The sequence below is a fragment of the Ruditapes philippinarum genome, unplaced genomic scaffold (genome assembly GCF_026571515.1).
Source record: "Ruditapes philippinarum isolate M1 unplaced genomic scaffold, ASM2657151v2 ctg649_1_1_1_1, whole genome shotgun sequence".
Classification (NCBI taxonomy): domain Eukaryota; kingdom Metazoa; phylum Mollusca; class Bivalvia; order Venerida; family Veneridae; genus Ruditapes; species Ruditapes philippinarum.
In genome coordinates, this window is record NW_026852209.1 from 248110 (window position 1) to 275557 (window position 27448).

At 30.9% G+C, this 27448-nt stretch overlaps 1 protein-coding gene across 1 annotated transcript in view; it reads left to right on the forward strand.

Annotated features, from left to right (window-relative positions):
* Nucleotides 1-26200, forward strand: part of LOC132752405 (cadherin-23-like) — a 36394-nt gene extending 10194 nt beyond the window's left edge. Inside the window, exons 8-27 of the mRNA XM_060742729.1 lie at nucleotides 216-300; nucleotides 1259-1701; nucleotides 1967-2105; nucleotides 3087-3290; nucleotides 4946-5253; nucleotides 6467-6979; nucleotides 8330-8515; nucleotides 12929-13145; nucleotides 13440-13762; nucleotides 14071-14220; nucleotides 16184-16312; nucleotides 17380-17468; nucleotides 17807-17890; nucleotides 18547-18615; nucleotides 19489-19564; nucleotides 20197-20324; nucleotides 20673-20713; nucleotides 22395-22461; nucleotides 23183-23257; nucleotides 24295-26200. Of these exons, the coding sequence (XP_060598712.1) occupies nucleotides 216-300; nucleotides 1259-1701; nucleotides 1967-2105; nucleotides 3087-3290; nucleotides 4946-5253; nucleotides 6467-6979; nucleotides 8330-8515; nucleotides 12929-13145; nucleotides 13440-13762; nucleotides 14071-14220; nucleotides 16184-16312; nucleotides 17380-17468; nucleotides 17807-17890; nucleotides 18547-18615; nucleotides 19489-19564; nucleotides 20197-20324; nucleotides 20673-20713; nucleotides 22395-22461; nucleotides 23183-23257; nucleotides 24295-24586 (3618 nt within the window). The 3' untranslated portion in view covers nucleotides 24587-26200. The remainder of the gene's footprint in view (nucleotides 1-215; nucleotides 301-1258; nucleotides 1702-1966; nucleotides 2106-3086; nucleotides 3291-4945; nucleotides 5254-6466; nucleotides 6980-8329; nucleotides 8516-12928; nucleotides 13146-13439; nucleotides 13763-14070; nucleotides 14221-16183; nucleotides 16313-17379; nucleotides 17469-17806; nucleotides 17891-18546; nucleotides 18616-19488; nucleotides 19565-20196; nucleotides 20325-20672; nucleotides 20714-22394; nucleotides 22462-23182; nucleotides 23258-24294) is intronic.
* The last annotated feature ends 1248 nt before the right edge of the window (nucleotides 26201-27448 follow it).

Sequence of the window (27448 nt, forward strand, 5' to 3'; positions counted from 1 at the left end):
TATTTTGTCATGATATATTTAACGCTACAAACATAAATTGTAAACATTTTAAATATTACAAACTGTGTCGCGATTGTAATTGCTGCTGTAATTCTTTCTTTTTTCTGTTTTTTTTAAACTTATTTAGTATCTTTTGCTCGGCATATACATATAACACATAAATATATATGAGCATGAAGTCATCATGAATATTTATTTGTGTACTCATTTTAAAGGACAAAAATGACAACACCCCAAGGTTCAACTCCACTTATTATGATGCTACTGTGTCTGAGGATGCAGTCTCAACGGAAAATAATTGTAAGTAACTTATTCAACATTACTGACTTATTATTCATGAATTCATGAAATATATTTGTGGTAACAATAATCCGCTTGAAACAATCTTATAAAATAAAACCAATGCACTTTCAACTATTGCGCCACGTGATGTTCAAATAGAAATCATTATTGCATCCAATATTATCAATTTAGCCTCTTTTTCATTTTTAGAGTCCAAAAAGTCCATATCAAATCCATCTCACTTTTCAAATAGCCTGGTTTTCATTTACATACTAGTAGTCCAAAAGTGTCGTATCATATTCATATGGCACCTCATCTAGCATCGTTTCATTTTTGAGAGTTCAAAATCTTATTGTAACTGAAGTAACTGAAGTAAAAATGTCATGTCAAAATGTAAAAAATTGGTGGTGTCAAATAAAGAGGTCATTAAGCATGGTTGAGAACAATACTGAATATACTGGACTGGTACACAGCTGCAAAAAAACGTATATCAGACTCGACTAGTGTTGACAGCTGTGTACACGTCCAATATAATTCACTTATATACTCAAGAATGTATAACAATCTGTAGTATCAACAAAAGTTACTCTTTTAATGTTATACTCCTTTTGCTCACTTTCTGTTTTCAAGCTGCTGAAATTTCATATGTTGACTTATAGGTGGGAATAACAAATAATATACGTTTAAAAACGTTTTAAGAAAACTGCCTAATATGTAAAAAACTGCTTCATTCTTTTTCATTATTAACATGTTTCTTACAAATGTCGACATATTACGATAATTTATATAAAATTGATAAAATGTGTGGCAAAAATGTTAAAATCATTATGTACGCCAAATATTAAATAACTTCATTGGCATTGTGTAACATTAATAAGCCAGGTGATTGTGATCAAAACTGATCGTTAAATACAATCAAATAAAATTAACTTATGATTTTTTCTTGCATTTATTTACTTGATACTGATTTCAACAGACACTAATGTGGCACAAGTGTTTGCGTCCGACAATGACGGCACAGAGCGGAACAAGTTGTTAAACTACATCATCATAAAAGGTGGATCCGACAGATTTACGATCGATGCAGGGACGGGAATGGTCAAAGTCCAGCTTGGTGTTACTCTGGACAGAGAAACAACATCAAATTATACCCTTACCATCCTGGCAATCGATCAAGGATATCCACCAAGAAACGGATCTACAAATATGTTGATAATGGTCACTGATGTAAATGATTCTCCACCACGTTTCAACCAATCAGAGTATGCTGCGTCTGTCAAAGAAGATGCAAATCTTTCAAAGGCTGTAGTAACTTGTCCAGCTACAGATTTAGATTTAAATCATACATTACAATACAATATTACAAACATTGAAGCGTTTGATGAAACAGGGGGAAATGTTAATATATCAGTCGTGTCTGTAAGTTAATATTCATAACAATTTCTTACAAGTGTTGTTATTGTTGTTGTTCTATGTAAAATTACGTAGTCAATTAAAAATATTATGTATGTCACTGTTCAGAACTTACGCTTACGCTTAAATTTTATAACATACATTATATCAGTTATTGAAATGGTCAGTCCATCGCGATTTACAGGCGTTATGCATCTGATATTACATTAAGTTTTAAATAAATGTGTAAAATTTACGTTTTTATTTTCATTTCAACCAAACCACTGTAAAGGATTATTTTGGAATACATCAAAATAATGGAACAATCTTTGTAAAAGGCAAATTGGACCGGGAAACTGCTGCCAGAATTATTCTAATGCTTCAAGTGACGGATGTAAATGCTCAAAAAAACTTACCTCAAACTGCAAAAGGTATAGTACTTTTCTTATAAAATATTATATCATGCACACAAGCGTCACTCAAAATAATTTTGCAAACAATCTAATCTTGCGAAGAGGGAAGTGATTTTTGAGAATAAATCTGATTACTCAATTATGAAAGCCTTGAGCACATACGTTTTATATTCAGGATCACCTGAGCTAAAGGTTATGTCTTGATCATGTCAAGTAAAAACAAAAACTTGCTTACAATAGTTTAAATGTGATTATTTTATTTTATCGTCATCAAACTTTGTAAAATGTTTATATGAATGATCGCTCGAATGATTTGAAGATTAGTCATCTTTGGTCAATGGATGCGTAGATGGCACCTTTTTTTTATCAAAATCAAACGTTTGAAGAATGATTGTCTCTATGATATTTTGTTTGATTCTGAAGATTTATGTTTGGTCATTAACTAGTTTACCACGTCAAATCAAAGATAAACATTATCAACACTGTACAGAGATGTAGAAAAAACCTTGTTTAAAGCCTAAAGGTCACAATTTTAAATTGATGTTTTTCATAATTTGTAAAAATGTTTATATTAATGATAGTTCGTATAAGATTGAAAATGGCATATCTTGGGTAAAAAATATATATTGAATTTAGGAAAAACTTTTCTTATATTAGGGTCATTATTTTATTTGTTATTAATTTTATCATTTTTTTATAACGTTTTGATTCCATGATATAAATAAGTCAGGATAAAATGATAGTCAACTTGGGTAATGAAATATTTCATTAAGTCAATTAAAAGTAAAGCCATGGTAACAATTTTTAAGAGTTAAACTTTGGGTCAACACTAGGCCAAAATATTAAAGCTATGCATAACAATGGTGCATTTATTCTATAATTTACCGTTTTGTTTGCATATAATAAATTTTTTGCAAGATTTTAGATATATTGATAATAAAAAACACTTGAGCAATAGAAGTAACCATTGCTTTCTTTCTTTTTTCCAATAAATTTTAGCTACCCTGACTATAACGCTTGAAGATGTTAATGACAACATTCCTGAATTTACCAACAAATCTTATCAATTCAGCATTATAGAAAATGCTCGGAACGAAGCTATTCTTGGAACAGTTAAAGCAACAGACAAAGATATAAACCGAACAATAACATACAGTTTGACTGGTGGAAGCACGGATAAGTTCAAGATAAATTCCAAAACAGGTATATTAAATCAAAAGTAAACGTCGCGAGGCCATGACTTACATTATACCCGTTCCCCCTCTACAACCTAAAACCCTTAAACACCATCCAAACGTCAAATGTATTGACAAAAATAAATTTTATGAAAAAAAAATTATGACTCTAAAATATTATAAAGGTATTTTACTCTACTTTCATTTTGCATAGAAATATCACTTGCATCTCAATTATCAGCGCATATATTCATCACTTTTTCACCGATCTTAACAATCCTGGTGTCAAATCTTAGATAAATGAATACTTATTAAGGAAACAACACTGACATATTCGCTGATTATACGTAGCAAGTAATATTTAAGCCCAAACTGTCAACAAATGAAACTCGGAAGAGATCTCATTGTACTGTTTTGGTAAAACTCTCACGAGTAAAACACACTAAATTCACAGTGAATGAATATTTCTTTGTCTTGCGTATTTAAATATGATAAAATAAAATTATTATTTGTAATTATGGTTCAATCAAAGCATCATATGAAACTATAACGCCCCTTTTTTCCTATATGTCAAATTCTCAATCCAAAATGAAAGTAAAATGGCGCAGCAGATTGTTTCCAAATGGAGTATTTTCATTGGTCACATGAAAATACTTAAAGGGAAATAATTTTATCATATTTAAATACGCAAGACAAAGAAATATTCATTCACTATAAATTTAGTGTGTTTTACTCGTGAGAGTTTTGCCGAATATTTCTTGCTACGTATAATCAGCGAAGGTGCCAGTGTTGTTTTCTTAAATAGTATTTATTTATCTAAGATTTGACACCAGGATTGTTAAAGATTGGTGAAAAATTGATGAATATATGCGCTGATAGTTTAGATGCAAGTGATATTTCTATGCAAAATGAAAGTAGAGTAAAATACCTTTATATTTTTTTAGAGTCATATTTTTTTTTTCATAAAATTTTATTTTTGTCAATACTTATGATGTTTGGATGATGTTTTAAGGGTTTTGGGTTGTAGAGGAGGAACCGGGGTATTGTTTAAGTCATGGCCACGCGACGTTTACCTGTATATTAAATGATATTTCACAAGCAATCAATGTCATGTAAACGATATCTTGATCAGTTCAGATTAGGGTTTAATACAGCCATATCCAATCTGATATTGAAATTGAATACGATGAAACAACTAAACATACAAGTTCAGTCATGTAATGTCAGTTCAAATTACCAGGTTCAAGATGATTTGAGCTCATATTAATTACACCCGGGTCCCGCAAACAAAGTTGGATAGGGTTACTGGAATCAGTTTGTCACTTGGCGAACCAGTGCGCACTTGTAATCTTGTGATGGCTACGATATAAGATGAATTTTCGTTCTTCTTTCCCTATTGTAAACTGTACTAGCAACTCTCGAAAAAAAGGAATTCCTTCTTTTATACAAAAGTGATAGCCTATTAAAAATATTTTATGATACGAAATAGGCTGAGTACGAATTAATGTGCATTATGAGTTGCATTATCAGAAAGTTACAAAAGAAATTTAGGTTGCTAGAAGTTTAATTGATATTTTATTCTTAAGACAAGTCTAATGTTTTCAAAAAATAATTTCATATCTCAATGTTCTTTATCTGGAAACGTTTTCATATTCCGTAAAATATCTTTAACTCTTTTTACAGGAATCCTGTCGAAAATTGGTGAATTAGATAGAGAAAATAGAACAGTTGTATACGTTAATGTCACTGCAACTGACAATGGTATTCCACCAAATTGCAAAGATGTTAATGTTAGTATTGTCGTAGATGATTTTAACGACAACGCACCAAAATTCGGAGGATTCAATAGAACTGTTTACCTAAATGAAAGTTCAGAGAATGGGACGATCGTTTTGACTATAAATGCATCCGACGCCGATGAAGGCCCAAATAGAAACATCACATATTTCATTGATCCCACTATAAATGCTTTCGAAATAAATAAAAGTACGGTAAGTCATTTACATTTCTATATATACATTATATATTTTTCAGTCTTGATTTGCAAGATTATTAATTTTGTTAATTTCCCTGATCCTGAATATATATATAATTCACCCGTTAAAAGGATCTTCAAGATAATGACGTTAATAACGTCGCTTGGTTACGACGTCAAAACAGTGTAAAGGGACGTTACTCTTATAACATTTTAAAGGGACATAATAATAAGCTATAATATTATTGTTATATATATATCAAAGTTATTTTGAATTCAATTCTGGTTTGATATATATATATATATATATATATATATATATATATATATATATATATATATATATATATATATATATATATATATAAAACAAGTATAGATAAATCTACTGATTCTTGTAATAAATCTAATACATCAACTTTTTTAATTGTGCCACAAATAATAAGATTAATTTATATATCGAATATCACATACAAATGACCCATTTGTTAACATCAATACTTTAATTGAAAATATTTGTTATCTAAAAGATGCAGTATTCCAATTTACTTAGTAGCATTTTCAAATAATATATGTCGACATATATTACTCTTTATGCACGCATTTCATTTTTGTCTGACCAACATAACACTCAAATCCAGTTTTTAGAAACATTATACATTTATTGAGACTTCAAACAAATACTTCCAAGTTCATAATATATGTAAACAATTTGTGTAGTTTTTACACCTAGATCTTTCAACAATATTGCAAGTATACTCTTTCAAATATCATGTCTGCATGTAAACCAAAAACATAAATAGTTTATGCTTTTGCGTTATGTAAGTACATGTAATATATATATTTCAAATATTTTTTGAAACTAAAATTGCCATCTGAGCTTTCAGCATAAGTCTTTAGCTTGCCGTAAAGAACAATAGCTTATACTTATAATACAACAGTACGAGAAAGTTTATAATAATATGAATCTGTTGTCACGCATAATAAAAGATATATTCCTTGGAATTGGCTACCCCCACCACACACACAGACACACACACACATACACACACACGGACACACGCGCACACACAAGCGCGAGTGCGAACGCACGCACACACACACAACGTATTTTTTTATATTTGCAATTAATACTTTATCAGCAGCATATATCTATAAAAAGTATATATATGCAAAGCATTTTCTGATTCAGCATTACATATGATTTATTTGTTATTACTTTCTTAAAGGGGGTGATCACGGTAAGAAATACAGTCGACCGGGAAAGCACGCCTGAATATAACTTGCATATATTGGCAAAAGATAATCCTGTTGACATAAAGGAACAAAAAAGCAATGATACAACTGTAAAAGTTATCGTAGAAGACATAAATGATAACTGCCCAAACTTCACAAAGGTCGAATACAGTGCTAGAGTTGAAGAAACCAAATCAAATGGAACACTTATAACTACTGTTTCGGCAAATGATAAAGACATTGGAGAAAACGCCAAGATTTCGTATAAGATTAGTAATTCATCGAATACAACTTTGTTTACAATCGATGAAAACAGTGGTATTGTTAAAGTAAAACACCATTTAAAAGACAAAATAGGATATTATAATCTTACAGTTATAGCATACGACCATGGTTATCCTCAATTAAATGGTACCGCTGAACTTTCTATCGAAGTTACCGACATAAACGACCATAAACCTAATATAACGAATATTCCAGTCGGGAACAAAATGAGTCTTTACGAGGTAAATTGCACTATACATTATATACATTATATAATGCATTTCGTCAACTAACCTGCTGTACTTTTATGCCACCGCAGAATCTGCTATGGCATATAGCGATTCACCTCTGTGTGTGTGTGTGTGTGTGTGTGTGTGTGTGTGTGTGTGTGCGCGTGCGCGTGCGCGTGCGCGTGCGCGTGATATAGATTATATTATTAGCTATAAAGATTGTTGACAGGTTATATGGCCCTATATAAACGGCTATTTGTAAATATAAACCGAGCCGCTAGGGTTCCCGAGGGTTGGATATTCCGATCCGAATCGTAAACATTTGTCAGGTATTTTTTCTTGCATATTTTGCCATATTATTTCATATTTAAAATGGTTTACCTCACTATGATATAAATTCATGGAAATTAAAGTCATTTCATCCGTAACTATTTTCTTACAATAGCGTATGAACTTACAACTTATATAACAACGGCGAAATGACGTCATCCTAAGCACATATTTCCCTTCTAAAACGACGTCATTTTAACGCGGTTCATTCATAAAGTGCGCTAAAATTACGTTGTTTTTTTTTGCACGAGACTCATCTGGCAACCCTATGCCAGATGAAATTTCCGACATGGGTAAAACTCAAGGATACGCCAGTCTGCTGTTGTTTCAATTTTGCCCATAGTGCCAAAATTGGCCTGGCCCCGGGAATTATAGGTTTTTCTTAATTGTATTCAATGAAACTTTAAAAAACTTCCACTCGGAATTGACAAAGACTAGTTTGATATTTGTCATGAAACATTGTGTATTGAACCTCTACTAAGTTTGTTCAAATTATAGCCATTGGGTCAAAATTGGCCCCGCCTTGAGGTCATTGATTTTCATTATGTACATATAGTAAAAACTTATATAAAAAGTTACTCTACCTGCATTTCAAAGTTTAATACACCTATGTTATACACTTAATACCTTTTTTTGTCAATAAAAATTCTTTTATTTTTGAATCAATTATTGCACTATGGCCTTTGTATCTTAACATTAGACACATCTGCACATGTGTCTAATGATTTGACATGCTAAAATATGATGTAGACCCCCAAATGCACTAGACACTATTGCATTATGGCAAAGTTCAATTGTATAATAACAAACAAATCTACTTCTGTTATATTAATGCGATGGTATAGCATTGTTTCACTAATGCATTCTTGTCTTAATATTAGACTTGCCGAGCATCAATCTTTATAACTGATCATTATCATTTTGATGATAACTTTTTGAAAATTTAAATAAATCTACCACAGTTTAGACTAAGAGTATGACTGCATTTATTCTTCAGTAATCACTAAAATCTTCATGTTTATTTTCTTTTAGTGTGCCAGTGTTGGGGCAAACGTTCATAATTTCAGTTATACAGACGGTGATTTTTCAGATGTAAACAAATATGCAATTTTTAAATTTGTATCACAAAGTAATGAAAGCAGTGCGTTCAACTTGACACAAGATGGAAAATTAATCGTGAACCATAAATTAGATGTTTTAAAAAAGGATAGTTACACGGTAAGGAAAATAATAACTACTTCTTCTACTCAAAACTACTTTAAATTTCCAGTAAGACATTCAGGTAATACAAATAATGAGCCTGAAAATGTGGTCTATGTCAATGCTTATTAAATATTATGTCGAATATGTTACATTTGGGTGCACATGTACCCCCAGTAATACTGTAGTGGCTCAGTGGTCCAGAGCGTTGTTATAAGCGAGTTGTCTTGGGTTCGAATCCAAATACGGCGGGATGTTTTCTTAACTGTAACGAACTTAAATGAATTTCAAAGCATTATGTTAGGGCCCGTCTACACCTATCCAAGTCTTGAATGCAAGTACCATATTCAGTTGTATTGCATAGTGTAGACACCCTACTTGAATGAGCTTTAAAGAGAAATTATGTGACATTCAAGAAGATAATTCCTTGCAAGAAAGTTAGAACACGTTCTATTTTTCTACAAGTTTTTGGCTGTCAAGACACTGATAACACCGGTTTGACACAAAACATGTGCCCTGAAGGTGTGATAGTGTTGTTGTTTTGTTTTTGTTTTTTTTATTTTCTGACTTTTTTGTTACTGATTCAGTGTTCATGATCTGTAAATTTTAGTAAATGTATAAAATATCTTGGTCAGAGGAACAGATCAATACACTGATACACAGAAGAGCCAAAAAAAAAATCAGTTTTTCAAGTAGTCAAAATGGATTTTAAATGATCTAGTTCATTTAGTGAATAACTTTCATCAAATAAAGAATTTGCATCAATTTATCAGCTCAAACAATATTTTTCTCACATTTTCCATTATTTTAATTAAAAGAATGTACACATTTCAATTTTTTATCCTGTCACTTGTAACAATTTCGGCCCGATAACAAGGTGCCGTATATTTTTACTGATCTACGGCACTTGATCACGTGGTATGCATTGTTTGCCGGACTACTTTTCAAGAAAAAATATAATTATGATTAAATTTGGTGGTTAAATGTGTTTTCGCCTCAGAGTTTCCAATAGAAACGTTAGTTAAATCTTCTGTGTGTAGAATAACGAATTTTGGAAACGTTGATAAAATTTTGTTTGTTTATTTTATTTCACTCTTTAATTGTTCAAGCGAAATAAAAATTATTAAAAGTGAATAAATGTAAAACTTAACTCGTTTGCGACATTAAAATAGCGTACTTGATTTGATTGTTTTGCACGTGCTGTTTGGCGCTACTTTGTGACGTCACTTAAACAATACTTTAAACGTCTGTACAGCGTTAACGACTGAATAAAAGATATTGGTGCTCGAATTCATTTTCTTAGTTAGACCATTTTCTTTCATTCTAGATAGTTTTCACAACAAAATTCGACAAAAAATTGTTTTAATTTATCACATTTTTCAAACAAAATGGAGTCCTCAATGTGAAAATACACAGGGAGATAACGCTTCGGGCCTTCTTTGTTTAGGCCTATATAGTTCTTCTAAACATTTCCGATAGTGTGATTAAAGCTAGTTTGCCTAATAAAATTCTTTTAAAAAAAAAGGTGACAGGATAAATAGAATAATAGATTGGTGCCGTGGATGCAGAAAGTTTATCTGGCTCTGCTTCGGAATTTATTGGGTTCGCCTTCGGCTCACTCAATAAATTCCTCCGCCTCGCCAGATAAACTTTCTCCATCCACGGCACCAACCTATTATTCTCTATATTTACTCCATTGTTTTTAGCTAATTGCACCATTTTCCCGCTTTTTTTATTCACATATTTTACAGAAACATGATAGGATTGCAAAGACAAAGGTATAAATCCTGGGCAATCTTAATTAGACATTCCAGTAAAAATTGTGCCTGATTAAATATTGAAAGGGCCATTTATTTAGCTTATCTAAATGTGACATGTAAGAAACTTGAATAGGTGTAGACACGGCCTAACACTACGAAATGCCGTTAGGGCCATCGCCTATGAATATGTTGATCTGAAACGCGATAGTCGATAATACGATGGTGAAAACGCGAAATCACGAAACTACGATGGTAAAAACGCGAAAGTACGATGATGAAAACGCGAAAGTACGATGATGAAAACGCGACAGTACGATACTACGATGATGAAAACGCGATAAACTATCGTGTTTTCACCATCGTAGTGTCGCGTTTTCACCATCGTAGTTCCGTGATTTCGCGTTTCATCATCGTACTGTCGGGTATCGCGTTTCAGATCAAACCATTCATAGGCGATGGCCCTAACGGCATTCCGGAATGCCGTTAGGGCCATCGCCTATGAATGTGTTAATCTGAAACGCGATAGTCGATAGCACGATGGTGAAATCACAAAATCACGATACTACGATGGTGAAAACACGATAGTACGATGATGAAAACGCGATAGTACGATGATGAAAACACGACAGTACGATGGTGAAAACGCGATAGTACGATGATGAAAACACGACAGTACGATGATGAAAACGCGATAGTACGATGGTGAAAACGCGATAGTACGATGATGAAAACACGACAGTACGATGATGAAAACGCGAAATCACGAAACTACGATGGTGAAAACGCGACAGTACGATGGTGAAAACACGATAGTTTATCGCGTTTTCCTCATCGTAGTATCGTACTGTCGCGTTTTCATCATCGTACTTTCGCGTTTTCATCATCGTACTTTCGCGTTTTCACCATCGTAGTTTCGTGATTTCGCGTTTTCACCATCGTATTATCGACTATCGCGTTTCAGATCAACACATTAATAGGCAATGACCCTAACGGCATTCCGTATAACACAAAGGCTATATTGTTCGAAAAATTGTGCGTGTTTTTTTTCTGTTTTATTTTCTTTTGTTTTCTTTTTTGTTTTTTTTTTCTTTTTGTATTCCCGAAAGAGTTTCAGGCATATTATGTTATCCGTCCGTTAGCAATTTGGTTTCCGGAGCATAAAGTAAGTTTCATTTGGCCATCAAAATTCAAACTATTGATTGATTTCAGGATTAGAAGGTCAAAGGTCACTATAATCTTAAAACTGAAAATACCTTAAGTTCCATTTGGCCTACAATATTCAAACTTCATTTGATGATTGTCCGTATTGGGTAGAAGACCCCTATTGAGGTCACTATTGCTTTAAAACTGAAAACAGTTGCCGCTCAATAACTTAAGGATTAATCAACCTACAGCTGGAAAATTTTATAGGATGAACAGTCATGTCCAATACATGACCCCTATTGATTTTAGCGTCATAAAGTCAAAGGTCTGGGTCACAATGATCTTAACACTGATAATTGTGGTTTCAGGAGCATAACTTAAGTCCCATTTGGCCTTCAGTTTTCGAACTTCATAGGATGATTTTCAATATTAGGTAAAAGACCCTATTGATTTTAGGGTCACAAGGTCAAAATTCAAGGTCACTTTTACCTTAAAACTGAAAATAGTTTCCCCTCAATAACTCAAGTATTAATCAACCTACAGCTGTAAAATTTTACAGGATGAACAGCAATGTCCAATACATGACCCCTATTGATTTTAGGGTCACAATGTCAAAGGTCAGAGTCACAATGATCTTAACACTGAAAATTGCGGTTTCTTGGGCATAACTTAAGTTCCATTTGGCCCAAACTTCATAGGATGATTGTCAATATTGTGTAAAAGACCCCTAGTAATTTTTGGGCCACAAGGTCAAAGGTCAAGGTCACTATTACTTTAAAGCTGAAAACGATTTTCGCTAAAAAAAACTTTAGTATTAATCAACCTACAGCTGTAAAATTTTATAGGATGAACAGCCATGTCCAATACATGACCCCTATTGATTTTTTTGATAAGTTTAAAGGTCAGAGTCACAATGACCTTAACAGTGAAGATTGTGCTTTCTGGAGCATAACACAAGTTCCATTTGGCTTACAGTGTTCAAACTTCATTGGATGATTGCCTATATTGATCGATATCTATATTGGGGTCACAAGGTCAAAGGTCAATATCAAATGACCTTGATATTTTTAACAGTTTTACAACTGTCAAACTTGAAAGGTTAATCGCTTATAATTAGTACATTTATTATACGCCCTAAAAAATTTGATTATATTATGTAATACCCCTGGCGTCTTTCCGCCCATTCGTCATAGCATTTTTACTTTCAAGACAACAACTTGATGGTGGCGCTTTGGAAACAGTAACTGTATAATTTTTATATATGAAGGTTCTTCAGCTATTTTGAAGGAGTTAATACTTTATTTAATTCTCATGTCTTACAAAGGTTTTATCCTTTCTAAAAAAAAAAACACTTTCGGGCATATAACGCTCCGCCTAGCGGTGCTCATGTTTGTTGTTATTGATTGTTGTTGTTGTTGTTGTTGTTTTTCCTTAATGGGGGGGGGGGTCGAATTTGATTTTTTTGTGTGTTAATTGCAATTTTGTTAATATTTATTATATAATAATGTTTATTTCTAATATTTAACAGCTCGAAATTCAAGCAACAGATACAGGAAAACCACCATTATCATCGGAACCAGTATTCATTACTGTTCATATACTAGATGTAAATGACCATGTGCCATCATTTACCAATAATATAACAACTTTAACACTATCTGAAAACAGTACTTTCAAAGACAGTGTTAAACAAGTAACGGCTACAGATGATGACAAAACCTCAAAACTTTGCTATAAAATGACAAGTACGTACATATATTAATACTATAACAAATAAGTCATGAAAGTAGATTATATATATTATACCTGTTATTGAGAAACAAAACTGAAAATGTTTAGCCTCATTAAGTCTAACCTAAGTTGTCACAAATGCAAAGTTAAAAATGTTTGATACTTGGATTATTATGACGCTTATTCATATTCTAAGCTTGAATCTCATTTCTATGAGATTATAGTATATATTTAACTTATTTCATAATTAAGTTGATTTTTTTTCAGATTCTGTCATATTATATGTTAATATAATTTTATTTTTATAGAGTCAAATTGGACGGAATACTTTAACATAAGTAAAACTGATGGAAAGATATACAATATTAAAAAACTCGATTATGAAAGGGCCCATTCTATGGAACTGGAAATAAAAGTGAACGATTGTTCGCTTCCGGATAATACTACATACTGTGGATTAAATCAAACCAATATAATAAAAAAGAACAAAGTTAAAGAACAAACAACGATCAAAGTTTTAATCACCGTCACGGACACAGATGATAACCCACCCGTGTTTAAGCAGAAACATTTAGCCACAGGGATGAGAAGAAACACTGAGGCTGATACTGAATTAGAATTACATTTAAGGGTATATCTATGCATTTTATAAGATAACATTTTAAGATACAATGCAAATTTATGTGATGCTTGTGGATAATTAAATCAACAAAATCCTATCTATTAAATGTCTTAACTGTTAGCATTGTAAACGTTGTTTGATTTTAGGATAAATAAATGTGTTTTGTTAAGTTTTTTTCATTATAACAATAAATTATATCACCAAATTGACGTTATTCCTAGTAAAGATTGTACAGAATTCTATTTGCAAAAAATATTTGTATGCAACATAATCCAAATATCAAAGACCAAAATTGTGCATTAATGTTTTTTCTTCAGAATACCTCTTACATAAATGATGCCGACTCTCCTGAAAATGGCGTGCTAGGCTGGACGTTTTCCAACTGTAGAAACATAACAGTCAGTCCTGAATTACAAAATAAAATCAAACACGACAGTGGTGATAAGTTATGTGATGATGGAATTAAAGTAAGTGCTGCATATATTTGTGGTTGAATTCTCTGAATGCGGGTGGCAGTAAAAATAAAAGTGAAGTCAGCAATGATGATGATGAAAATGATGATGATGAAGTTGATGGTGATAATGTTAACAGTAAACTGAACTTAATAAGCAATGTCATTGAAAAAAATGCAATATGCAGATAACATAAATATCATGTACAGTCATGGTAAAAGTAATGCGTATCGATATCGGCTACTCGGATCCTAAATTGGAGAAAATTAAATTCCTATGGTAGGATCCAAATAGGTGGAAATGAAACTTTTACAAGCTCGGTTCGATTGAGCGGGTTAATGGAGGGTAGTGGTTATTGCAAACAACCGCTTACGCCCTCTAGCACTGGCTCATTTAACGTTAGCTCATTCACATTGTAATAGCCAAATGTTTCTACGTAATTTCGATTATAGTATACACATGTTGGGAACGATCTGATTCTAACGCAATAATAAATCAAAGCACAGAAGGCGCTGAATTTGTTTGGGTCTCAGAATGTAAGAAAGGTGCAGGTTGTGAGATTATATGTATAGTGCCACCAATGCTTTCCAGCGTTTTAATTGTAGTAAATTGGCTATAAGACTAATTGCAACACTGATATTCAATCCAATGTTTATTTGACTTTAACAATTTGAAAAAAATGAGTTACCTTTACTGGGATTTTAACTCCAGACCTCTCGCTTTCTAAGCGAGCCCGAAAACCCTTCAGCCACGGTGAATTTATATGTGAACGGGCTGAAGAAAACCATATTATTCTAAATTAGGGCTTGTAACGACTTTAACTGTTGTTTAACACAGATGTAAATAATCCTGGAGCTTACTATAAGCATTTATATTTATAAAGAATCAAAGGGCTGCAAGTTCTGTGGTATTTTCTGATCTTTGCAATCTAAATCGTACTGTATATCTGTATGCATTTTCCTGTATAGGTTTATTTTTATGTAATTTAATTCATTTTGCAAGGAACCAGAGTTTGATACATACAGAATTCTGCATAACTAGAGTTGCATCAAAAAATCATTTATGTTCATTTTTTACGACAGCCACACTTTATCCTTGCATATCATGGCTACTTCCTTAACAAAAACACTTAAAAAAAGAATTTAACACAAAAAAGTTTCCTCGATTGGGATTCGAACTCGAAACCTCTCACTCACTACACCAGCGCGTTACCACTGTACCACGGAGAAGTTATACACAGTAAGTCTGAATAATATCAAGTCATTCTAAATTTAGAACTTCCATTGCATTTCGGGTTTGTAATCCTTATTAATTTCGAGGTATTTTGTTCAGGGTAAACCTGTTGTTTAAAATTGAAGTAAATATTTTAGCGAAAATCCTCTCGCCCAAAAAGTCCGACATGTAGAATCTATATATTCCACTACTCGGTTTGTGTAGTATTCGGTAATAAATAGTATTTTCATTGATAAAATCATATTCATCCGCGTAATTTGTGATTGTGCATTTATTGACAATTCTATAAGCCAACGCTATTGATTAACTTTAAATGCGTTGTAATTTGTTGGATACTTGTAACAAAATAAAATATTTCTTTCTTTTAAATCGCTAGTTTTAAGCTGTTTTGAGAACTACTTGTTGTTAGGTTTGTTGTAAACTTCTGTGTCAGAGATTGAATGTCCGCTTCGTATTTAGTTATTTTCGATCAGAAAATACAATAAAACAATATTAGAAATCTTCGACCATTCGGGAATTACTTTGCTTGAAAATTGATGCGCCTGTCTTTGACCATCTTTACGCAGTGATCTCCCTTGAATTTTTCGGCTTTAGTGTACATACACAAGGGAAGTAACCGCTTCAAAAAAGTTGACTACTTTCGGCATTTGCAATTAACAACATAAGACTCTGAAATTTCGCTACCATTATTTGTTTGGTCTGACGACCCAAACAAATAACCAGTGAAATTAACTTGTTATTTCAGCATATATTTTGTATCACCAAAAATGGAACTATAGTGAACAACAAATTCTTCAGTGAAGATTTATCCGGTTATTTTATTGTGACTGTTAATGTATCGGACAAAGCTGGATTCGACACTGCTAATGTGACGGTAAATAATCTCAACCCATTACCTGCTGAATTTGTGTAATATTTGAGCCGTGTCATGACAAAACCAACGTAATGCGTTTGCGACCAGCATGGATCCAGACCAGCCTGCGCATCCGCGCAGTCTGATCAGGATCCATGCTGTTCGCTTACAAACTCTATTACACGTCTCTCAAACTGATAGCGAACAGCATGGATCCTGATCAGACTGTGCAAATGCGCAGGCTGGTCTGGATCCATGCTGGTCGCTAACCCACTAAGTTGGTTTTGTCGTGACGCGGCTCATTTCAATGTTGTCTAGCCTTGAATGTTGAACAGTCCATACAGAGTCTAAAGATAAACTGTGCTCATCCTTAAGTCAAATATTTTAATCACAGAAAATTATTGAAATTTATGAAATTCTTACTGAATATGTCTAATTTGAATTTTAAAAAAAATAAATAAACAACTATGTATGGGAAGTTGCGTTCACTGTTACGAGTCAAGTAAAATTGGTCATCCAGTTTTTTTAAAGACACTATGCATTCATGTTGTGACCAACTATAGTGTGTAAAATTTCAAACATAATGTTCATATCTACTTCGTGTGAAGTCAAAACATGTTTATTTTATATTAACAAAGATACTATGTAGCAATCATCAATATTTCTAATATCAAATTTGAGCATAGTATATCTTAAAACGGTTATATCAAACAACAGAAATGACCTACTAATTATGTAGTACAAGGTCATGTTAGTCTTGCTCTTTACTCATTCTAAAGGATTATAACTTTCTGTTCCAATATCTTAAAGGCTTATCTTGTAGCTAGACAACATGTTTTAAATTGTCGTTCACTTTTAAATTTTGTATTTTCTTTCTCGATTTTCATGGGATACGCTAGAATGAGAACTTGGTTTAAATATAAGAATAAAGATCAAACTTTCATTGACAGGTGTTAACAGTAATTCTGATAACTTTATTATTATTATCAAATTATTTTTATTTTATTTGAGATTTGTTTATAAATGTTTTACATATGCTTGTTCTTATTGCTTTATCTAAAATTTATTAGAAATTTTTTATTGCTCAGATTTACTTGATAAGTGACTCTCAGGTGATAACAATGTCGATTCTCAAGCCAAAAGATTGGGTAGCATATAGGAAAGATGATCTCTTAAGGTAATTGATTTTCTTATCTTTATAGTACTCTACCCTTCATGATTTCTTGTTGAATCGACTTCAAAACATGGAGACGGCAGGCCTTTATATATTTAATAATAAATATTTAAACAATTACCCCTATATCCATCGTATCAGATACCAATACATGTATATGCAAACGTTTTATTATCATTTTGTCTACGTATCTACAATTTATATTTAGAGGCGTATACTCGTAGTATTTAAAACAAACTGGTGTTGATTCCTGTAAAGTTTGATATAATTACGCATGCGTATTAATTCTTTTGATGCTGATAAAATGATTTTTTAATTTACAAATGCCTTCTTCATTAAAGCGAACTCAGTAAAATTCTTGGATATACAGCAGTCTTTGACAGTATTCAAGACCATAGAGAAAATGGAGTTTTGAACACGCAAGGGTTTGTTAGCTCTTTACATTCTAAACATTTGTCCACTTGAAAGAAATTACATAAACTTTAATCCTCACAATTAGTGTTATTTTGAGTCAAAAGTTAGATAAATTTATTAGCATGCATTACGTCTTCTGGTATGTATTGACATTATGCCAAGTGTAAATTGTGAGTGCTCTGGTAAAAAGCAAAATAACTTTACATTTTGCCACAATTGTATTTATTTTTATTTTTTGCTATACAAAAATAACCAGCAATCCACGTGACCCGCGGTATGGTTTATAAATTGCGTTTGGAATGTATCTGTTACGTTCAATTTTTTAAAAAGAGTGAGGCAGTCTTTTAAGAAGTTGAGTAGGTTTTATATTTTATCCTAAACATTTTTCATTATAAATTATTGGCCAATAACCAGTATGATGATGAATCTCTTAAAATATATTAATAATTCAACTCAACTTGACAGCAAAAAAGTGAGCATAATGTCACTCTAAGACATTCAACCACATACGGCAGCAAATTTTATTGTAAATCATTACTGTATTATATTTAGTTATATGAATGTGTTTAATATTTATGATTAATTTCCTTAAAATATTATTTGTTGCCAAAATGTCAAATGTATTGTAAAAATAAAAATAGTATAGTATGCTTTTTTTACATTTTAGCTCTGACTTAAAATTTCATATCGTTGATCCGAAAACACAAGCGGTTTTGGCGGGAAAGGACTCTATAGAGTAAATATAACTTTTCATTACAACAATAAGCACCCTTTATAGTTTCAGAATTCCCGTATATGCGCAAAACTTGGCAACGAAAATTATCAGTATCAAAAATAAATGTAAAGAGATTTAGAAGAATTTAAAATGATTGCTTTATTTAAAGATTTTTCTTGAGAGTATAACAGGAATAGTTTTTGAGATACCACACCTTCATAAACAAACTATTTAACATACTAAACAATGACTACTTTTCGTAGACATATGTTTAAACTGCACCGTGGGTATTGTGATTTACAAAAAAAGATTCGTTTTGGGTTTTAACACATTTATTTCCCGGATTTATACATATTAACGAAATACAATTGCAATACAAATGCATCATTTAACGATTGAACATATGAAATGGACGTTAACTAGTGTTTTCCTGTTTTTCATTGCATTGTTTTGATTATTTCCCTTAGCTGACCGACAATTTAGTATTTATTAAAAATTTTTTACTATTATAACACATATTCGGATTAAAAGCAAAGTAGCAGAATGATGTAGTGAGTTTGCCTCTTCTTGTAAGGACATTTCTGTGTTTGAGTGCTTATATTTATATTAGGAATAAACCAAAATAAGTCTAAAAGCTTTTTTATGTAATGGTACCATATAACTATTTGACACTCATTGTTGATTTCCCAGATGTTTTTCATTCTATGATTTAACAAGAACTGTTTTATATTAATATGTGTATTTTTTTAATTAAATCTATCTTCTAATAATAATTCATTAATACAATGTGTAGGAGTTATTAACTGAGCCTTTCTTTGCATGGTGTTGTAGTTGTTGTTTACTAAATTCCCTTGTTCCATCAAGACGCTTAAAACTTTTAGTTTTAATTACTAGGTTGTTTGATAAACAAGCTAACAATGCGGAGATGATAAATCTGCAGAATACGTATAGTGTTATGAAAGTCACTCAAGTAAGTAATACTATAAGCAGAGCAGGTAACTGTCAATAGATTTAAACTTTTAGCCTGGTAAGAGCAATCACAAAAGCCTTTGCTTATCAAATTTGAAATCAAACCGGTCAACCCGGAACCGCACTTAGTTTTGTTGCCAAACTATTTGACAGTCACCTATTTAATGTTGATTTCGTGAAATTTGGACCAATATAAACAAAATCAAGCAGTCCATGACTTCTAGCATAATGCAAAGTTCCCAGCAATACAAGCAACTAGTAAATATTTTCCTATAGTCTAGACAGTATCTGAACAAGCGAAACTGACCTTCGTTATGGATTTTTGTTACACATCCCGACAAACTTATGTAATATTTTATAAAATATGTATTGATCTAAAACAAGCGGGTGGGAGTGTATTATTTTAGTGCATCATGAATGTTTGAAGTAATCAGCAATTATTTTCTCTAAAATAAGTCCGAAAAGATATATAATTGTCCATAAGGACAAATATGTACTTAATAAATATAAACATCTTTCGGGGATATTTCTGTAAAGGAAATCATTGTTATGAAAAATTTTCAGAAAATGATCATAAAATTAGAGCAAAATATATGAATAATGTTTTAAAAGTTCGAAAATGATTTGTTTTAGCACAATATGGATGAAAGTACTGCAGAAGAAGGGTCTAAAAAGTTGACGCTGATCTTAGTAGCTGTATCCATTGGAGAAGCTCTTATAATAGCCATTGTCATATTTGTTGCACTTTCTGCAAGGAACAAGTAAGTTGAGCAAAATATGGTGTTTACTTTTTCGGCCGAAGGCTGTATGATTGCAGCTTGACTTTTGGTAACTTAACGCACTATTTGTCTTCTTTTTCCCGGTACTTGCAGGACTGATTCCCAGCTACGGTATTATATATGAAACAAAAAAAGAAGAACGGTCTTTAATTAAACATTAAATGCAAAGAATTTCTGACAATCTTATTTCATAACTTTTTTGTTCTGTTTGGATATCTCATATGGATTATTTTTAATGCTCTTAATTTAGAAAGATATAGATATGTTTATTGTACCACTCGAAACTTCTGCTTTACATTTTTATGCTGAAATTAATATCTTTTCTTGTAGATTTAGGCGGAAACTTAAAGCGGCAGTCATAAACACGCCAGGTAACCATGATGATTTTTTTATTCACAAAAATAGCTTCTATATTGCGATTCACTTTTCACTGAAAAGTAATTTTTATTGCCAAAAAAGTCATAATCATAAAATATCTTGCAAGCATAGCAAAGAGTAAATGTAATAAGAGTTTTTGTAAAGTTTTATATATTTCCGACACTTAAAGAAAAAGTCATATGACAACTTTACTGGTTACTAATTCATCATGAATATTTTCATTTAGTTTCTCAAACGACTTTCAAATTGTAAAGAAATCAGAGACCTTAACCGCTCTTCCGTAATTACCTTTTTTGAAATATTGAATCTCATTTTGACACAAAAAAATTACAACCTCATGTGAGAATTATTAAGTTCTGGTTAAAACTTGTAAATAAAGACAACATAATATTAAAAACAGTTTACACTCAGGCACTTGAAGATAGCAATAAAGGAAAGACAAATTGGGTTTCTAATGTTAAAAATATCTTAAACAATAATGGATTTTCATATACTTTTGATAATTGTGACAATATAGACAAGGTTATGTTTTAATCTGAATTTAAATGTCGTCTTATTGATTCCTTCAAGCAAGAATGGTTCGGTAATCTTGAAAAAAGTCCTGTTTTATGTATATATAGAAATGTTAAATCTTGTTTTGAATATGAATATTATTTAAATATACTACCTAGGTGTTTTAGATTTTAATTTTGTAGATAAAGAATGAATGGCCTTCCTTTAAGAATTCAAACAGGTAGATTTAGTAGACAGAGAATCCCTCGTGAAGAAAGATATTGTTTGTTTTGCGATGATTTAGATATTGAGGACGAGTACCATTTTATCTTTATATGTAAATGCTATGATGTTATAAGAAAACAATACTTAAAAGCCTACTAATAGAAATCCATCAGTTTACAAATTTACTCAACTGTTAAACTCAAAAAATAAAAATGAGCTTATACGTTTATCCAAATTTGTTAAAGAAGCTCTTTCCATTAGGTATGTACTTTCAAATGCTACTGTCTGATTACAATTAATGTTCATTCTCCAAATGTGTTGTTTTGATTCCAAAAATATCCATAAAAGCATCTTATTTACTTATAAAAGTAAATAGTAAATACACATTTTCCCATAGCTACATGTTTGTTTGATTGATTGATTTATTGATTGATTGATTGCATGTTTGTGTGTTGCTATGAAACTATTGTATACGTAAAATGTGATATCCTTATTTTGTTTGTTAATTTTCATGCAGCTATTACATATGTGAATATAATGTATTGTAGATGATGTACTTTGTACAAGTCTTAATAAAATATATGTTCTGTTGTGTTCTGTTCTCATTATGAATGTAAAATCAACTTATAACTCTTTACATTTTTAAACTTTTACTTAATTTATTGTTTGTATTTTATCAAGACATCTATTGTTTATTGTTTTTAATAACAAAACACTAATTTAATGATGTAGGTCTAATCATAAGGATATGAATATTAATTACATATTTCTCTTCAATGGTATTCTATCTTTTACGGCACATGACAGAAGTACATTTAAAATCACTTTCTTTGAGCAAATGTACAACACAATGTTTTATTATAATAGATCAATAAAATAAACTTATTCTGATTCGTGAAACCACATTACAACTTTGATATTAATACAACAGTTATATATATGTGTATGTATTTTCAGACATGGAAATGCATGTATTAGAACAAAAGGAAGCTGCCATTCCAGGAAGCAATCTTTATTCAAAACAGTAAGTTTTAAGTTTTAGATTTTTTTTCTTTCAGGTGTCATTTATTTTTTCGTTTATAGGCAAAATAAAAAGTTTTGGCAAAACCATTTTTCAGAGGATTATTTATTAGCCTTTTATTGAAGTTAAGTCCATCAGGTCTCTTGTTTAAACTGCATTGATAGAGGAAAATTGTATGAAAATTTTAAACAGAAAACAGATTTCCATTTGACCTTAAATACTCTTTTTTTTCAAAAAAAAACTTTTTTATTCTTGGTGCCAAATAAAATTGCCAGAACAGCAAAAACAGCCATACAGCTGAGTCATATTTACATATTTTGCATCATAGCAATGAAGTTATAATGATTTCGTGTTTTGTATTGAAGTCAAAATACTACTTTGTTTACAATTTGCTTCCTTTATTACTGTTATTTGACATTCAGTGCTGTTTTCTGCGGGTGATAAGTATTTAACATGTTCTGGATCAATTACACTAATAGTACATTGTAAATAACATGCTTGCCTTATATGAAAATCAAAACAATTATTCATTTCTTAGGCTTAATGTGTCCTTAAGATTCTTTGTGTACCATATTTATTTAAACACACACACACACACATATATATATATATATATATATTGAAATTAAGTATATTTATATACAGCTATGAATTCAAACAAAATGATTAAAGGTGAAATTAACAAAATGTCTACAAATATATTCTGAACTCTTTCCATCTTTAGGAACAATCCGTTGTTGAATGCTGACATCAAAGATGTTATTCACGACCAAGGTGTAGATGATGAAAGCTCTCGAAGGTATGAACAAATTTCAGGTTAAAACTTCACACATTTGAGTAAATCATAAGAGCAGTTTAAGAGATAACATACAGATATATAAAGGTTTTAGTGCTTTGAATGTATCATTAATTACAGCTCATGTTAAGCTGTTCATGATTTAAGAATTTACAGTTTTAACCACCTTATTTCTACCCAGGTATTATCGAAACTAATTTTACAAGTTTTGACACATAATAAAAATGTTTTTGAATAGTAAGTGTCTTTAAACATGTGAAATAGATTATACTGTTTTGACCACTTAATCTTAATATTATTAACTTTCATGCGAAGGAGTATAAGTGCATTTCGTAGACTTTGATGGTTAAAAATTTATGTTTTGAAGCTTTTTTTATTAATATTAGTATTAAATTCTGCTCATTTACGATGATTATTCGTTTCATGTCAAACTATGACTTGACACAAACAATAATTATCTGGTGCTTATTTATTATCCTTTCCGGATATTTTGTTTTAACTTTTCTACAACACGCAACGATGAACGTTTGAGCTGACCATTTGCTAGAAAGTACACACACTTGACCATTATTCATAAACTTTTTTGCTTTGTAGATGTTGAGCTTTATAACATCAAATAGTTTTGTATTAACTTTCAGTTTTGAAGGTGTTGACCTTTAAAACATCAAATATTTTATATCAACTTACAGTTTTGAAGACATTGACCTTCAAAACATAAAACATTTTATATTAACTTTCAGCTTTGAAGATGTTGACCTCGAAAACATCATTTTTTATGTTTACTTTCAGGTTTTAGTACGTAGATCTTAAGTCTAAGATACATACTTTCATCTCATGTATATATGTTTTACAATCAGTTTTGAAGACGTTGTTTGAAAATAAATCAACGTAAATATATTTACATTCAGCTTGAGGGACGCTAACATGTATATATAATTTAAAGATCAACAACGAAAACTTTTCCTAAGAGACTTCAGACTACAATCACTACAATCATCTAGTTAACTATTTAGCGATCGCATTTTTATATTTATATTTAGCTTTGAAGACGTAGACCTTGATGAAAATGTTGTTGATGATCACACTACTGTGTATGACAGAATAGAGGAAAAGGAGGCAACAATGGACATGTACAATGATGATACCTATCATTCCATATCAAGCGAGGACCTGCTTGACGCAACATTGAATCTTCACGCCATGCGCAAGTCTAAGGAGAGTTTGGACAAAATTGATGACGATAGTCATGACGTCAGATATCATTCGGCAGACACCACAGCAGCGTTTATTAATGAATCATTCATGGAAGATTTAGAAAGCACAGAAATATGAGTCTGATAACATTGCAGTTTAAGCAGATACTTTTTGTATTCTAATTTGATGCTATAATCGATTTATTAAGCAGATGACATTTTTGTAAAACTATTTAATCAATTATTGCATATGAAGGATAAAACTAATATAATTATGATGTAAATTTGGTCCTATAGCATACTTTCTAGAGTAGATGGGACACCTAATATAATCTCTAAATGAGTGATATTATTTCATATTTCGGATATCACTGAAAGTTTTACAATACATGTGAAAAGAATAAGGAAACATATACAAGATGTATAGATCTACATCTTTATAAATGTACTTTAAAATTTCACTAGACGCATTGTTTGAAAGTTTTAATGAAGACAATTGCTATAACATTCTACTGCTTTTTATGTTACTGTATATCAGACATATTTGTATGATATAAGAGTGTTTAAAATGTTATAAGACCAAATATATCCGAATGCCTGACATGTATATGTGAATAAACACAGTACTAAGTACTAGTACTATATAATGTTTATATGTATTGAATAGTAGAGTTTAAAAAAAAATAATTTTCAACTGGACGAACATTGTATAAAGATGATATAATATATTTGCATTGTGACTTACGTAATAAATTATATCTTATTATTATCAGTAACTCCGTGGAACGACTCAGCGTTGTTGGTTTGTAACAGTCTTAATTTCTATCGTGTATATGTAAGGGCTATATGGTCAACTGTTTAATAAAGGAATATTTGATTAACCAAAACTTATATCGAACAACACATTGCAACATGCCGGGCTAATCTATTTTACAAAAGACACCGCGGACATGTAAAACATTATTTTTAAAATATGTGTCCATAAGTTGCTGTGTTAAAATAACATTATACGCATATTTTTTTCCAATTTTATCACACATTTGAATACACACTTAAAGTGTATTTATACAAGGGTTAAATCAATATTTATAAAAAAAATCAGTCAAATAATTGTTAATTCAGAAATTGAAAATATTCATTATTAAGTAATTTTCATTTCAGTTACTTATTGAAGGTCCTAAAACTGAATAAAGCCCCACATATTATTTTTACATATTCTATCTCTAGATTTAAAACTAAGTATTTATATGATGATTTGCTGGTGATATTTTTTATTCTCTACTTATATGTACATACCTGTTTGCCAAATTGAGTGATAAAGTTGAACACGAAAAAAAGAATGTCTGATAAATCATGTAATGAAACATTATTTGCAAAACAACTGTATTTTTTGTATATTTAGATTGCAATTAAATGAAGGCAAATAATACATAGTTTTCGCATTTAAGATTTTAATGGGTTTTTTTTGTTTTATTTTATAAACAAATGTATACCTACCTATTCATGTCATTATTATATTATATATCATCATTGTTTATCACAGTATTATTTTCTCATACTATAGATGATTCACATAAAGAAGTTAATCATTTCCTGTCTTCTTCCTCATTTTCTTTATTAATGTTTCTATGTTACTCAAGTATCCCATATAACTTTTATTCTTATTATATTCATGATTTCCATTATTTGCTATAATAGTAATCAAGCATAATATAAATACATTTTTACATTTTGAAAATAAATTCATACAAGCGTGTCGTGACTTTTCTATAATACCATTTACCAGTACTAACTATATGACTTCACAATTCACTTATTTGTATTTTTAAAGGCAAAGTATGCCTCAGTAAAGAATAAATATTTCAAACATGAAAGGTCAAACATGAATTTTATAACATTTTAGAGCAGGTAAGATGCATATCACTTTCAAGAAGTGAACCTTCATATAAAATTATTTACTCTTAAAGTAGTAGACTAGTGTAAAATAGTTAGTTTAATTTTACTTCTAAAAAACTAAATCATTATATAAGTGTACACATTGACGGAAACCAACTGAAGAAAAACACGGTTGAGATAATTGGAAAGAAAAATAAGTAACATTTTGGACACTTTTAAAAGAAAATTGAAGAAAAAAGTTTTCTTTAGCCGAATAGGCCTTTAAGAGAACTAGATTTTGACAGAATTGCTATGTGCCGATTATCTAACATTAAATGTGTTACATTCGCATAACTCAGTCCTTATACAACATAATATGTTATCAGGTGATTGAATTAGAATCAAAAGTCGAACATTTTATAAAGGAAAATGTGTAACTGAGCAATTTGCTTTATAAATATATGTTAAATGTCATCGTATGATAAATAAAAAGATACACAAAAAAGAAAATATAACACTCTGTACATTAAGATAATAATTTAACATATACTATCTCAATTTAAATATATTTGTGATTCTCATACTAATTCTTTCACAATTAAACGCTGATGTTTTAAAATATTGTAAAATTGAAGATGTATGATATGCCCACATCAAGGGGGCTTAGTTTTTGAGATAATAATATCAAACGTTAAAGTTGTTTCATCAATTTTACTCTACTTTCTGAATAAATATTAGAAAAGAAATAATATTGGAATAAAGATTAGAAAAGAAATGATATTGGTATTAATACTTTATAACCACAAAAAGTAGTAAAACATTAAGTATTTGTGCTAAATTCAACCTTTTATTATCACCTTTTAACGTCAAATATATTGATTAAGAACGTGGCATTATTTAAGAATAGGATTGCCTCAAAATAAGTAATATTTCCTACCCTGGAAATATGTGTTCCCCTACCTACTTAATCATAATGTGAATGCATGAGAAAAAGATAAGGAAAACCAGAATTCCTGAAAAGCCAACCACGAAATCGAAAAAGCTGAAAATGTTGCAGGCTCGGCTTGTTTGAGCCTGTTCAAGGACGTTTCTGTCAAATGTAAACTACTGTCCTCGATCCCCCTAG